Source organism: Ursus arctos, unplaced genomic scaffold, assembly GCF_023065955.2.
Source record: "Ursus arctos isolate Adak ecotype North America unplaced genomic scaffold, UrsArc2.0 scaffold_12, whole genome shotgun sequence".
NCBI lineage: Eukaryota > Metazoa > Chordata > Mammalia > Carnivora > Ursidae > Ursus > Ursus arctos.
In genome coordinates, this window is record NW_026622786.1 from 30,471,631 (window position 1) to 30,487,102 (window position 15,472).

At 43.2% G+C, this 15,472-nt stretch overlaps 1 protein-coding gene across 8 annotated transcripts in view; it reads left to right on the plus strand.

Annotated features, from left to right (window-relative positions):
* Positions 1-15,472, plus strand: part of TGFBR3 (transforming growth factor beta receptor 3) — a 193,911-nt gene that overhangs the window by 156,241 nt on the left and 22,198 nt on the right. For all 8 annotated transcript variants that reach the window (XM_026497623.4, XM_044383648.3, XM_044383649.3 and 5 more), the window contains 5 exons: positions 230-382; positions 2,601-2,741; positions 2,925-3,083; positions 8,058-8,357; positions 11,073-11,193. In XM_026497623.4, coding sequence (XP_026353408.1) covers positions 230-382; positions 2,601-2,741; positions 2,925-3,083; positions 8,058-8,357; positions 11,073-11,193 — 874 coding nt within the window. The remainder of the gene's footprint in view (positions 1-229; positions 383-2,600; positions 2,742-2,924; positions 3,084-8,057; positions 8,358-11,072; positions 11,194-15,472) is intronic.

Below are 15,472 nucleotides of genomic sequence, written 5' to 3' on the forward strand. Positions count from 1 at the left end.
GTTCTCAGTTGAGGGGGGTTCCAGATCTTCTTGTGTCAATATTTTGGTTTTGAATTTCCAAGGCCAACAAACACAATCCTTGGTAGGTTGGGAGGAGGTAAATGGGGAGGGGAAATGCAGGCCTCCAGCAACCAATACTATATGGGAGGACTGGGCAGCACGTGCTCCCTGTGTGCTGCAGATCTGCCCGTGGGCCCCCCCTTTACATCTTTGGTGGTGGTTGTTTCAGGCCAACAGCTACTCAGGGATGGAGCTCACTCTGTTGGATCCTACCTGCAAGGCCAAGATGAATGGCACCCACTTCATTTTGGAGTCTCCCCTGAATGGCTGTGGTACTCGGCACCGGCGGTCAGCCCCAGATGGTGTGGTTTACTATAACTCCGTGAGTGTTCTCCAAAACAAAGCTTGGCCCTTTGCCAGAGCCTTGCTGGGTGTTACCTTAAAATTAGCCTTAAAGTTTCTATGACCTTGAGCAGGGGCATGTACCCCAGGCTAAACAAAGCCAAGCGTCAGTTCTCAACAAGATGGCATGTACTTTGACCCTGAGTCTACACAACTGAGCTGACCAGCTCCGTGGTCTCTGTGGCCTCATTTGCCTCTTGTCCAGAGGTGGGAGGACTTCTCCCTTCCTCATGAACCAAAGAACCAAGAGAAAACCGAAAAGCGCCCTCAAGAAATTAAGTCTCTCTCCACCTCTGAGAAAGATTGTAAATTGAAGCAAATCTCCTACTTTTGACGTTACCCAGAGGGAAATTGCGCAGACTCCCCCTGAAGATAATCTGCTGCAATAGCTAACCTACACTTTTCAGAAACCATTCTTGTCAGCTCATTCATCTAAATCTTCTTTCTTCAGATTAAGCCTATTCTTGCAGAAATACACACTAGGCACTGAATATTAAAATAATTTGAAACATGGAGTTTCAAAAGCACTTCATCATGTTAATTTTGCCGTTCGGGTTATACTTTTAATGGTAAAAGTAAGGCTCAAAAATCCCCAAGTTCAGCTTTGGCATGGGACAGGGAGGGTGCGACTGTCCTTCATGTCTGTCCCGCTGCCCTTCGGTAGATGCACTTGACCCATCCAGAAGAAAGACTGGAGGTCAGGCGCTCTGTCAGTGTGGCTCACGTAGGCACTGGCTCTCTTATGGGCCCAATTTTATTACTCTTCAGACTTAGAGTGTTTGAGCTGGAAAGAGCCTTAAGATGATCTCATTCAGCTTCCTCACTTCACAGGTGAGGAAATTGAACTCCTGGGAGTTAAGAGACTTGTTTAGATTTGAAAAACTAGTTAATGGCAGAGCCAGGACTGAATCTAGCTTCCTGACCTCTCATCCACTAATTTTTCCCCTACACCAGGCTGGCCCAGCTAATCTCCCTTTGTTACTGGAATAATTTATTAACCTTTGACGTCTATGGTAAACACCTGCCAATTCTGACACTAATTTTCTTACATTATCCAATTTTTCCAGATATAAAGGATGGCATATATTACTGATATACTTGATTTTGGAATTTTAAATTTATGACTAAATTAATGCCAATTTAAAAAAAGTACCATTTGCCTCAGAAGAGAAGGGCATATTAAGCCCTTAAAATCCCTTTCCTCCTCTGTGTGTGTGCGTGTGTGTGTGTGTGTGTGTGTGTGTGTGTGTGTGATGATGATGATGGTGGTGATACGGAGGGTGAGCAGTGTCCTAGGTACTTGGCTTCAATTCCATCAATACTTCCTTCTGCGGAACTTGTAAAGAATGGAGAGGTGGTTTTCCTACATTCTCTTCCCATGCTGTTCCCTACAGTGAATATTGTAGCTGTTCCAATTATAACTGTTTGTAGCAATTTCCTGACTTATGATATATTTTTGTTTTGCACCATATTAAAAAATCTAAGCCCATGAAACAAAACCAAACAAAAAATGTTACTATTCTCTAAATGCAAAAAAATTAGGATTTTATTTATGGAGTCATGGTCCTCAGGTGAATTTTTCATGTTACCTAGAGCTAACCTAGGAATAGTCATCTCAACTAACATTAAGATAGATTGTCATAGATAAAAACAAGATTCTTTCCTGCATCTGTACACCATCCGCAAAGATATGGGGGAGGAAATGAGGGAAAGATAGAGGAGTACAGAGAGAAGATGAGGGGACTGGCTCAATAGTAAACATTAGGTACTTTGTTTCCAACTCAAACTTTATACAAATCTTGATGGGCACAAATAAGAAAAGCTCTTTGCCTTATTCTGCTCTTAGTATTTCTTAGAATTTTTGATGTAAAGAGAAGCCCTCCTCCCCTACCGTGTAGACTGACTGACAACCCCATTCAGCCCTATTTCAGTGCCTAGTGTTTTCCCACTGTTTGAGACAAGTCTTATTTTTTCACGAGGAAAAATGCATATTTTAGTTCAAGTCTTAATTTGAACGTATGTTGGGTTTCTCTTTATTTTTAATCTCTTTGAAGGTAAAATCCTAAGAAGACTTGGAGTTTTTTTTTTTTTAAGTTGAGATTTTCAGTTTGCATCTGCATTATTACGTGGGTGTTTATGTGACGTAGAATCAAATCATGTGTCTTAACGACATTGTCTGCGCTTTCTTTGCCTTTTAGATTGTGATACAGGTTCCATCGCCTGGAGATAGTAGTGGCTGGCCAGATGGTTATGAAGATTTAGAGTCAGGCGATAATGGATTTCCAGGAGATGCGGATGAAGGAGATACCTCCTTCTTCAGCCGACCTGAAATTGTGCTGGTACGTGTTTGTTTGCAGCACGTAGTTTGTGAGAATGTGGTCTTTTTGATTGGCTTTAGTTAGGAACGATGGAGGGGAAAATGGGTGTTAAAGACCAAAGCTTACCAAGTTCCAGGGTCTTCATTCTTCATTTGACTGTGATTTATCTCAGTTTGCTTTGTTTGCTTTGTTTGCTTTCCCCAGTTTAATTGCAGCCTGAGGCAGGTGGGGAATCCCAGTAGCTTCCAGGACCTACCCAATGGAAACATCACTTTCAACATGGAGCTCTACAACACTGACCTCTTTCTTGTGCCGTCTCAGGGGGTCTTCTCCGTGGCAGAGAACGGACACATTTATGTTGAGGTATGAGACCTGGACATTAGCCTTGGGCTTTTAGGTTAGGGCGGAATTGTTGTAGCTCCTGGGGCAGAGCCAAGGCCCCTGCAGCAGAAGACCTCATCGTGTTCTTCCCCGCGGCCCTTGAGCAGCTCTGGGTGAGGGCTTGGCTCAGAAAATGCATCCAGGTTGATTTCTGACCAAAGTAAGACATTGTAGGATTTGCTATGTGGGGAGAGTGTTTTACAAGATGAATGCTTTTTAAAAATTGGTGCTGCAAATTCTAATAGAGCCCCATTCTTGCTTGTCCTTAGCATTTTTGGAAGAGGGGTTCAGTAGTTGCAGTGTCAGAGTTAACCAGGAATATTTCACACTACTTCACACAGTATCTTTTAAATTGAACACACTTCAGTGAAATGCTGCGTGCTGCCCTCTCTCATGAAGATTGAGGGGTTTTTTTTAGATCATTATCTAAGTGTATCTATAAATGTATTAAACTGTTTCATATACATAACAGTAGTGATTATGCGTAGCATAAGTCTATGGAATAACTATGAAGGTATTAGATAGTGGTAGTAATAATGAAATAATAACAGCTAACATTCGTTGCAGATTTATTTTGTGCCAAACTTGGTTATAATTATTGTAGTAATTTACTCTTCAAAGCAGTCTGATGAGACAAGACTAATTTATTTTTTTAAAGATTTTATGTATCTATTTGACAGAGAGAGAGAGCACAAGCAGTGGGGAGCAGGAGAGGGAGAAACAGGACTCAATATCAGGACCCTTGGGGTCATGACCCGAGCCGAAGGCAGATGCTTAACCAACTGAGCCAGGCACCCTGAGACCAGACTATTGATGTACCCATTTTAGGGATGAGGAAATTGAGGCACAAACTTGTCTAAGATCACACAGTTAGTAACTAATGGAGTTAAGAGTAGGGTCCATACTCAGGTTGTCTGGCTTGAGAGTCCACAGTGTGACCCACTAGATGCTACCATGAGTTATCCTCAAAGTGCCATTTATTTTTTATTTTTTATTTATTTATTTATTTATTTATTTTTAAGATTTTATTTATTTATTAATTTGACAGGGAGAGGACAGCCAGTGAGAGAGGGAACACAGCAGGAGGAATGGGAGAGGAAGAAGCAGGCTCCCAGCGGAGCAGGGAGCCTGATGCGGGGCTTGATCCCAGAACCCTGGGATCATGACCTGAGCCGAAGGCAGACGCTTAACGACTGAGCCACCCAGGCGCCCCTCAAAATGCCATTTTTAAAGAGGAGAAAATGTGACCTCTTAGCAGTGCAAATATCCAGGTTCAGATTAGATTCTAGAAAAAAATGAATACCTTTATGGCCCCAGGACATCTGTTGGTCTTCTAGTTTTGTGGTTAAACTGCAAGCTGGTGTTCTACTTCACTGTGGGAGGAGTGAGAAGCTTACGGGGTCGAAATGGGATACTTACATATGTTGAAAGTGACTTCAGAGCACATATTTCTGTTTCAGAAAGATAAATAACTCTCACATTTGTTCAAATTCTGGGATAGAGCCCACTGGCTCTAGACATTTTCCTGGATCTCTCCTCTTTTTTGATTCCCTGTTTCGAGAGGTCTTCTCTTTCTTTGGGGGTATACCTTCTTTCTCCACTGGGGAAAATATACTGCTTTCTACATGCTGTTGCTAATTATAGATCTCTTCTTATCCAAGATAATTATTTCCTTCTTGCATTTCTGGCTGCACAATCCATATGGTGTGCATTTGGGCAGTGACGCTCTATCGTGCCCTGAATTTTCGGGGCCCTGCTTAACTGCAGTTTGTTCTTTTCCAAATGTGTACCTGGCTCTGCTAATTTATGGCTTTGCTGCTTAATGCTCATCACTGACCAGTCTTCCTCCTGTATCCTACCCTGGGTGTTTTGTTTTTTCTTTCCTGTCCACCCAGTGCAGCCCTACTTGAAATTTTTTTCCCCTTATTTTCACATTTGTATCTTTTCACTTATCATCTGTATTTTTCATAGATGAATTTAGTCAAAGACATTGTCAAATGATGAAAAAGAAATGGACTGAATCTTTTTGCTACCATTTTAAATATCAAGTGTATTGAGAATTTGAGGAGGGTGATGTATGTTTTAAACAGCTATATTTTAAAGTTGCTTAAAACCACCTAAAATAGAGAATCTGTAAATATTTTGCAAAATAAGGTAGCAGCCACACTTAGTCTTTGTTTCTATTTTGAGTCCAACGCTGGTAAGAAAATTTTTTTATTAAAAAAAATAAAATAAAACTCACTGAATCATTGGCTTGGTCTGAAGAACTATTTCCAGGTTTCTTCTCCCTGCCATCTTTATCACACCCCCAGAATCCTGTTCCTTCTAGACCATATCCTTTCCTTCAATTCAAGACGTTATTGATTTTGCCACCTGGTCTTTGGTCATCTCTGGGTGATAGTTGGTCACATAATGACAGCTCTTCTCTTAGTTCATTTGTCTTGGGGCATTTAAAAGACCTGTTTGTAACCCCCCAAATTTAAATCTAGAATAGGACTACTAATTACAGCTGTACAGCTGGGAACAGTGTTGTTTGCATGTAATTGTGACTTTACAGATCCTCACAATAACAGTTTCTAGTAGGTATTGGTGCCCTTCTTTTGTATGGGAGGAAACTGAGGCTCAGAGTTCACAGGGCACGAGCCACGTGATTTCCTGGAGCTTGTCTGCCTCTGAGACCTGTAGTCCTTCTACAACTCATTTCCAGGCTATTTTATTTTTTTACAAGATTTATTTATTTATCTGCGTGGGGGAGGAGCAGAGGAAGAGGGAGGAGAATCCAAGCAGGCTCCACGCTCAGTGTAGAATCCGATGCAGGGTTCGATCTCACAACCCTGAGATCACGACCTGAACGAGAACCAAGAGTCAGCCACCTAACCGACTGTGCCCACCGCACCCCCCAGGCCATTTTAGAGTAAAAGACTTGCTGATAATGTCTTTCCCTCTAAAACAACTTTTTGGGATACCTTAGTGTTTCTACCATTACATACTTTCTTGGAGAGTTGAGAAAAGATTTGCATTTCTCCTTCTGTCTACATTTTTGGATTATGGGTTCTGAGTTCATGTTAAAGGGCACTTTTTAGTAACAGGATATATGTAAATTGCCATCTTACCCAGATAAAATATCTTATTTTTCAGAAATATTGGCAAAATAATGATGTGTGACTATTTACAGACTCCCAAACACTACTTTCTAGAAAGATTTCTCACCAGGTGTTCTCCCAAGGCCACATCGTGGGTTTGGTTGAATCAACCCTGTCGCTACAGTGAAATAGTAAAGACAAAATGGGCTTGAGGTCAGAAGACCTGGGTTCAAGGCTTGGTTTTAACCAGTGCTTCCGGGGTAGGGTTTTGAACGTTTTGTCTATCCTGTATGTTCATTTTTTCCTCCATTTGTCAAACGGAGATGAAACTATTTATCTCACAAGATTGTTCAGAGGGATTGAGCTTTAAGGCACCACAAAGTGACATGATGACAATCATCTTCGCTGCTGAATGTCTTATAGTTAACCACGGAGGGACCTTTCAAAATAGTGCTATGTCCTCAGAGCCCCATGCAATGTCAGGGGTTTCCCCTGGGTTCTCAGAATGGAAAGTGTGTTTATATCTCCACGCCTTTTGAAAGGATTCTGGGGCTATTGGCTTATGGTTAAGGACTAACTTTATTTCTAAAGTGTTTAAGTTTATTTTGATCCTAAGTTTAGTCAAGGAATGAGGCATGAGGGGAAAGGCAGTTCACGCAGCGATCCATGTGTCACCAAATGGAGAATCCACTCTGGTCTGGGGATTTTAGCTGAGTTCAGGATAGTTGAGGTTTGAATTCTGTTTATACTTGGCCAAACACCACTTCCTGTTTCTAAAGAAAAGAACCTTAACAAGGTTTGGACATAGCCCATACAAATGTTTTGTAAGAGGGAAGTATAATGAGTTGGAAACATTTCCAGATTAGATTTCCCTTAAAATACCCTTGGGCTTAAAGAGCGAAGGGAGAGTACTTGGCAAGGCCTGATTTGGACCTGTGAGCAGCTAGGACACTTTGCCAGGCTTGTGATCGCCACCAGATTGCACGGTCCCTGACACCAAACCCCGTAGGCCAGCTCTGCCGCTCGCTATGAAGCAGGACTTGAGATGAATCTGTGGCTTTTACTGCAGTGTTTGAGGCTCATTCTGACTTGCGGCAGTTTACAAGGTCAGGCCTCTCTGCGTAGGTTAAATAGATTCTGCCTCTGTACTTTATTTGTTAAGCAGTTTTGAAAAATAGCTCGCTTTACAGGTGGTACACTATTGAGACATGAGACAGTATTATGATGGTAGGGGCTTTGCCTGTTGATGTTTTGTTTATTTTGGAAAGTCCACTTTAGATGCATGCTATGCTTTTAATTTTTTTATTTATTTTTTTTATTTTAATGTTTTTTTATTATATCATATTAGTCACCATACAGTACATCCCTGGTTTCTGATGTAAAGTTCCATGATTCATTAATTGCGTATAACACCCAGTGCACCATGCAATACGTGCCCTCCTTACTACCCATCACCAACCTTTCCCATTCCCCGACCCCCCTCCCCTCTGAAGCCCTCAGTTTGTTTCTCAGAGTCCATAGTCTCTCATGCTTCATTCCCCCTCCTGATTACCCCCCCTTTCTTTATCCCTTTATTTTTATCTCCCAGAGGACTTAATGGGAGGTTGAAGAGACTTACTCATCTTGTATTGGAATCTTCCAGAGTGGCATTTGAACTAAATAATTCACTGTCATCATCCATACCCAGTTTAGATGGAAAACATCTTTTTTCAATGAGTATATATCACTTTTGTAATTAGAAGACTATACAAGTATGTTATGAAAATAAAGCAATGTCCCTCATCAGAAGCAACATGTTAATATGTTACCCTTGTGCCTAAAGTAAAAGTGAGATGCCAACTTAGTTCTGATCGATCTTTCTGTTCTCTTCTAGGTGTCTGTTACTAAGGCTGACCAAGAATTGGGATTTGCCATCCAAACGTGCTTTATCTCTCCATATTCAAACCCTGATAGGATGTCTGATTACACCATCATTGAAAACATTTGTCCTAAAGACGAATCTGTGAAATTTTACAGTCCCAAGAGGGTGCACTTTCCTATCCCACAAGCTGAGATGGACAAGAAGCGATTCAGCTTTGTGTTTAAGTCCATTTTCAACACCTCACTGCTCTTTCTACAATGTGAGCTCACATTGTGCACCAAGAAGGAAAAAGACCCCCCAGAGTTACCTAAGGTTAGCAGGCCTTCATCCATCTCTGTGTTATTTCGACATTTTTAGGTGAGGCAGTGACCTACCGGAGAATTTTAATCACGAGTTATTGCAGGTTGAGGTTTTTGGTTTGGGAACTGCCCAGTTGAAGTAATAAAGTCTGTGTTAGCGGGAACCGTGAGTTGTATGGAGTTTTAGAGAATAAATCCTGACAGTATGACTTTTTTTTTTCCGTGCATGCTACTTAGTGTAGTATCTTACAAATGATAAATCAAGACTGTTTTCCATTGAGGGAGAGGTCTGGCTTTATCTTTGCAATTCAGATAGTGTGCAGTGCCAAAAGGACAGAGAGCCGAAAGGACAAGTTCAGTGTGAGGATTAATTTTTCCAGGTCCCGCTGAGACTTGTATTGCAATTGTTTTTTGACCTTCTCTGTGTGAATTATAAGGTTGACTTGTCTCAGGAGGACTTCTAAGGGAAACTAACACATATTTTAATTTTTCTCAGCTTCGTATTGGTTTTTCATGTTTGCCTCATATCCCTCCCCATATTGAACCCAGTACATTCTGTTGCCACAACAGAAATCAGAACACTTTGACCTTGTTGCAATGGCTGGGGGGGGGGGGGAGATATGCAAGGTTAATGACAATACCTCATTAGTTTGGCCTTGTGCAAGAAAGGTCTTCTGCCATAGTTTTGTTCTGCGATCTGCGATGATTATTTATAATTCCGTACGTGCATTTCTTATGTAATTATCTCACAGTGTCAGCTGACTTACAACACTTTTGTAGTCACCTGTCAGTGTCTGAAACTAATGATTGAGCAGTATCATTAAATGTATGTGTGGAATTCTCTCTTAATATAGGTCGTAAGACAGAGGTGCAGTGGGAGGAGGAAAAATTACGTTATTGGATAGAGTCCCGCCGGTCTGAATGCTTTACGCTGTCATATGCCCCTGAGCATCTGTCTCTCTGACAACACCAAAGACAATTTTATACGACATAAGAAAATGTAACAAATCTGATCATAATCATTTGAGAGCATGAATGTATAAGATGATTCAGACTATGTTCTTTAGGTTGCTTTTGGAAGCATTGTAATGCCTTAGTCTTGTAGGCCTTCCCGTGGCCATTAGTGGTCTGTGGTAGCGAGTCATGGGGAAACGTAATGCTTGGCTGTGAGACACAGCTGCTCCCTGCAGCCAGAGGATGACTTTCAGGAGCTAGGGATCTAGGGGGGGGGGAGGCCTGGCAGTTACTAGGGGTCTTTACTGATGGCTTGGTTGCTACCTCTCTCTGAGCCTGTCCCGGCACCATCCGTAGCATGTTAGTGTGTGAAAATTAATCCTAATATTCTATGGATCTCCATAACATTCTAGGAGAGCGCTAAGTCCCAGTGGATGACATGGGATATGACCCTAAATAAGAGCAGCAAAGGAGACCGTAGATTTGACAACAGTCCATTTATAGAGCAGTGGCTTCAGAGGAGCTGTTACCACTGTCTTCGTGTTTACTGCTTGTAGTTAATAATTCCACAGTTCGGGTGACTTCTCAGATGGTAGACAGAGCCAAAGAATCTTTCTAGGAGGAGTGCTCAAAGACCATTGAGTCCAGCCCTGCCCTTAGCTGATGAAACTAAGGCAGAAGTTGAGTCTCCTGTCCAGGGTCGAGCCGTGAGTTGGATGTTCAGTCGTTGACCCTTACTTAACTGAAGAACTAATAGGACAGTAAGAAGACTTTTCCTAAAATGCGAATCTTTCCAATAATGAGGCCTTTCCACAGACAATCTGTTGTTTCCCTAAGAGGCTTGTTGTAAAGGCCTTTCTCTGGGTTTTGAGGGAGAGGATGGAGTTGTCTTCTTACAATGTGTTGCTCAGAGCAGCAATGACAAGTCAAAAGACTTTGCTCTTTTGTGATTGGAAATCTGTTAGCTTTGGGGCATGGCTTGCTGTAGACTTTTTAGAGGATCAATGTATTTCCTAACAAAAGCAAGTAGATGTCATGTACATTAGAGTTTCACCTATTGATGAGCGTAGACAAGGAACTAAAGTTACTTTAAAGAAAAAGGTACTGGAGTGTGATCACACTTTCTAAAAACAGGTATACTGGGCTTGGGCATGCTAATTCTAAGTTTGGGGCCTGAAAATAACTGGAAGCAGCCAATCTCACGGTCCCCACACCTGGGTACAACCCCCCAGGGCTCCAGGTTGGAACGCTGTCGCAGACGACCCTGGAAAGCTTCATTTTGAATGAGCCTATAACAGGATTTAAAAAATCAAACAAACTGGACAACATGATTATCTTTTTGGACAACAAATGTAAAATCTGTCACTTTCATAATGCAGCACATGAAGTTTCCCACAATCACAAATCACAAACAGGAACCATTTATGGGAAGCCAGCTTGGTGAAGGGCCAACACTCATTGTATAGTTTCTTTACTTTTCAGACTAAATAACACTAAAACCTGTAGTTGTTTTGTGGGAAGATGGGGAAGAAAGGCAGTGTTTATAAGCCATCCAGTGATATTTGCATCTTCAAGCTCAGCTGAGACGATCCTGGGTCTGCCACTCTATCTCCCAGATTATTTATGGTTCTTTGGAAAACACCCAGATCTCCTGTTTTTCAGTGGTAAACAGCTGTGAGCTGTCTGATAAGGGGCGCAGGACCACTGTGGAGGCCGAGCTGGGGCAGGCTCTTCAGAGTGACCCCTGACCCTGCTTTGCTCTGCCTTTCCGCAGTGTGTGCCTCCAGATGAAGCCTGCGCCTCCCTGGACGCGTCGATGATTTGGGCCATGATGCAGAATAAGAAGACGTTCACCAAGCCCCTCGCTGTGGTCCACCAGCAAGCAGAAGCTAAAGGTGCGTTTTGGGAGGCTCAGTCAGAGAACAGGCCTGAGGGCTGCTCATCTTAAGAAGCTCCAGTATTGAAACAGTTAAAAAGAAGCAACAGCTCTAATACTGTAAATCAAAGTACAGTTGTATTCAAAAGAGACATTAAGGGTGGGGGCACTTGGGGGCTCAGTCGGTTAAGCATCTGACTTCAGCTCAGGTTGTGATCTCAGGGTTGTGGGATTGAGCCCCGCATTGGGCTCCTCACTCAGCGGGGAGTCTGCTTCTCCCTTTCCTTCTGCCCCTCCCCCTGCTCATGCTCTCTCTCTCGTGTAAATAAATAAAATACCAAAAAAAAAAAAAAAATACATTAAGGGCCCATTAGTAACTTCAGAAAAGGATTTTTGCCAAAGGAGCCTTTTATTTAGTTGGGTCTGCTCTGCCTTATGGCTGAGTTATTAGTGATAGGTTTGCCAGTGATTTCCTCTTTCAATATTAGATCAGAGTCAAAGTTGTCCCTATCCCAATGTCACTCTCCCCTGCCATTCAAATATGTTCCTCAAGGATGCAGGAAAGGCTCCAAGCTCCTCGTCACGTGCCAGGATTGAACAGCCCACAGCCCATCTTTCAGGATCGACTAGCAGCGTTTGTGCTGAGTACAAGCAGTCCCAGGACTGTATCCAGATTGCAAATGCCTTTGGGTGGGGGGAGGGTGTTGTATATGTGAATACCATCCATCTTAGGTCAGAGCAGAAGGAAGGTTGAGAACCACCGTCCAAATGCATTTTTATAATTCAGGTTTCCGAATTGTAGACAGTCACATTTGTTGCTTGAAGCCAACGGTGCCTCTTCCTACACACAGAGGAGCATTCGGCAGTCTGCACTTCTCGTAGGAGGAAAGGATGCGTCCTTGGAGGTGTGTCCTCAGGTGGTCAGGCAAGGCAAAGCCAGACCTGGTGTAGGCCAAGTCAGCCAAACCAGTAGAGAAGCAGAGTCAGGCTCCATGGGGGTATCAGGAATGGATGTGAGGCCCTGTGGACTGTGGAGAGCATTTGATGGGGACGGGCATTGTGGCTGACGGGCAGCTGGCAACAGCTGAGAGGCTGGAGCCAAATGCACATTTGGCCTGTCTGGACAGCTACGTTTGTCACTGTCTAGAAACAACCTATGGGGGCGCCTGGGTGGCACAGCGGTTGGGCGTCTGCCTTCAGCTCAGGGCATGATCCCGGCGTTCTGGGATCGAGCCCCGCATCAGGCTCCTCCGCTATGAGCCTGCTTCTTCCTCTCCCACTCCCCCTGCTTGTGTTCCCTCTCTCGCTGGCTGTCTCTATCTCTGTCGAATAAATAAAATCTTTAAAAAAAAAAAAAAAGAAAGAAAAGAAACAACCTATGAGTATCTAGAACTGTTGTCTAAGGGTGCCAAACTAAGAGAAGTCTGGAAGAGTAAAAGTGGATTCCTAGCCTCTGGGGTTAGATATTTGAGGCCTAGGTCTCCAGGCCTCCTTCCATCACCTCGTGGGGCAGAGCAGGAGCACGGCGCTGGAGCCTGGATAAGAGCCAGCAAGCATCCCGTCTCCAGTTGATGCGCATTCCCTGGGAGACCTGCTGACTGGAGCTGATACCAGATCTAGGTTTGGGGACAGCCCTGGGATGGCATTTCTGATCTAAGCATTGTTGGATTTGGCAAGGCGAGGCAGCAGGGGCTAATAGCATAAGCACGCAGTACCTAATAGAATAGAGGCACGTGGATGCTGTCTACTCCACACGTGGAGTGACCTTTGTGAAAAATAGCAGTGCTGTTCTTACTGACATATCTGGTGGTGGCATCTGCCCTTTTCCCAGGGGCATGCTCACTTTGGAAAGGCAAGAGAGTGTAATGGGGAGGGTGCTGCCTTAGAGTCAGGAGCCCGGGGCACAACTCTTAACTTTCCCTGCTAACTGGCTATAGGGACTTTGGAGATCTCTCCTTATGTCCTTGACTTTCGTTTTCTTTATCCGGAAAAGGAAGGGTTTAGACCAGATGGCTTCTAGAGACCCTTTCCGCTGTACACTCAGCTATACTCTTTGAAGAAGCAGAACAGTTTTTAATTCATTCCCCAGCCATCCCAAAGGTGGTGTGAAATGTACGTACTAGACGTTCATTAGTTCCTCAGCAGTTCTTTTTGTTGTTGCTCTTTTACTTTGACTGATTGGTTTTCAACCATTTGAAACAGCGTACCAGCCACAGTCTTTCTTTAAATGGATTGCCCAGGTGCACCTGGGTGGCTCAATTGGTTAAATACCTGACTCTTGGTCTCAGCTCTGGTCTTGATCTCAGCTGAGGTCTTGATTTCAGGGTCATGAGTTCAAGCCCTGCACTGGGCTCCATGGAGCCTACTTTAAAAAAAAAAAAATTGTTTTTTAAATTTATTGCCCAAAGAGTTCCCTGTTTATTGGGTCCAGGGGAAGGAAATAAGTAAATTAATTGGGTTGCAAAGTATATCACAATCAGGCAACAGCTGGCTGCATTTTGTACTGCGAAAGTGGTTTAACAATAACAACCACTACCTCGTTCTCCATCTGTTACTCTTACCTGTTAGCAGAGACATAGTTCTGTGGGTAATTGATGGCAGCAGCTTGCTTTTTTTCTATGCCGAACAATAATTGGGCATTAATATTGCAGTAGTGTAACTTCTAGTAATTCATTCGTGCTTCTTTTAAGTTTGGTGGTATTTCTAAGTAATTCCTCTTGTAAATTAGGTAATTCTTTTATTTAAACTTAGTGTAATTATCCTGAAAGTTCAGTGTTGTGTTTTTTTCTTTTTTCATAAAAGTTCGGGAGGAAAGTTTTACCAAATATCAAAGCAGTTTCACAAGATTTGCTAATGGAGAGTAGCTGTTGGTGGAGAAGCGTGTGGCAAAGAGAGTTCATTGCTTAGGTTTGTTGAACAAGTGCAGGTTAGACTGTAGGCCAGCTTCCCAGGGGCTGTGTGCAAATGTGCTAACTGCACCGAACGCGGTTGGTTTTCTGGCAGTTTTCAGCTCTGTGAGTGACTCCTCCCACCTTTTAGGTTTATTTTCTTTTGACTTTGAAATCATTTCTGCATGATGCAGCCATTGGGGTCTGTGCTTTCCTTCTGCCTCTCGGTGAATTGGAATAATCAGTTAAGAGGGAATATGACCATTTGCCTAATAGCATTAGTTCATTCAACAGTACCTGGGTCATGAACATTCTTCCTGCCAGCTTTGTGTGTTACCTGTTGTAAGCCACAGATACTACAGTACCTCCAGAAGTATCTCTTAAGAGCTGGAGTGAATTTTGGGGGTAAAAATTGCCCAAGCAGTGGGATGTTTCACTGTCCTCTTAACCACACCAGGTACTCTTGGAAGGCTGTGCCAAAGTTCCAGGTCTCCATGGTCATTTGGTTCATCTTTTTTTTTTTTTTAACACTTGGGGGTTTTTTGGGGCAACAATAGGTAAAGTCTCTGGTTATCGGCTTCAGCAGCCAAGCAGAGAGCTGCTCTCTAGCTCCCAGTGCCGATGGCATGGACACATTTCAGGTAGTGTTTCTTCCTTCTGTGGACAGAGAGAATAGGCTGCCAAGACAAAATAATTCTGGGTCCGTCCTCTGGGCCACCATTTTTAATGGAGCTTGCCTGAGCTGCCGCAGCATATAGCCACCATCTCAGTCCCTTGGGAACCAGCATTGGGTTAACATTCTTTTGCTGTTGAAACTTTCAACAGTAAATGGTGGTGCTTGTGGTGATGAGAGTCACAGAGATGACAACAGTGATTATCTAACATTTATTGGTACCAAGGCTCTGTGCTGAATGCTTTGTGTGGATACTTGTATTTAATCCTCATAGCCCTTCTGTGAGGCAAGTGTGGAATAAGATTAAGTAACCTGACCGAGGTCATACCACATATAAATAAACGGTGGGGGGCACCTGGGTGGCACCACGGTTAAGCATCTGCCTTCGGCTCAGGGCGTGATCCCGGTGTTATGGGATCGAGCCCCACATCAGGCTCTTCTGCTGTGAGCCTGCTTCTTCCTCTCCCACTCCCCCTGCTTGTGTTCCCTCTCTTGCTGGCTGTCTCTATCTCTGTCAAATAAATAAAATCTTTAAATAAATAAATAAACAAACAAACAAACAAACAAACGGTGGATCTGGGATTCAAATCCAGGCACTTGGATTCCAGAGTTTGTGCCTTTCTAAACCCTTTGCCTTATGCTAGGTGGAGGTTGATTCTAGTTTTCAATAAACTACAAGAAACATAGGCATCTATCTCTTCACACCCTCTTCCCACCTCCTTCTCCTGTTCATGCCA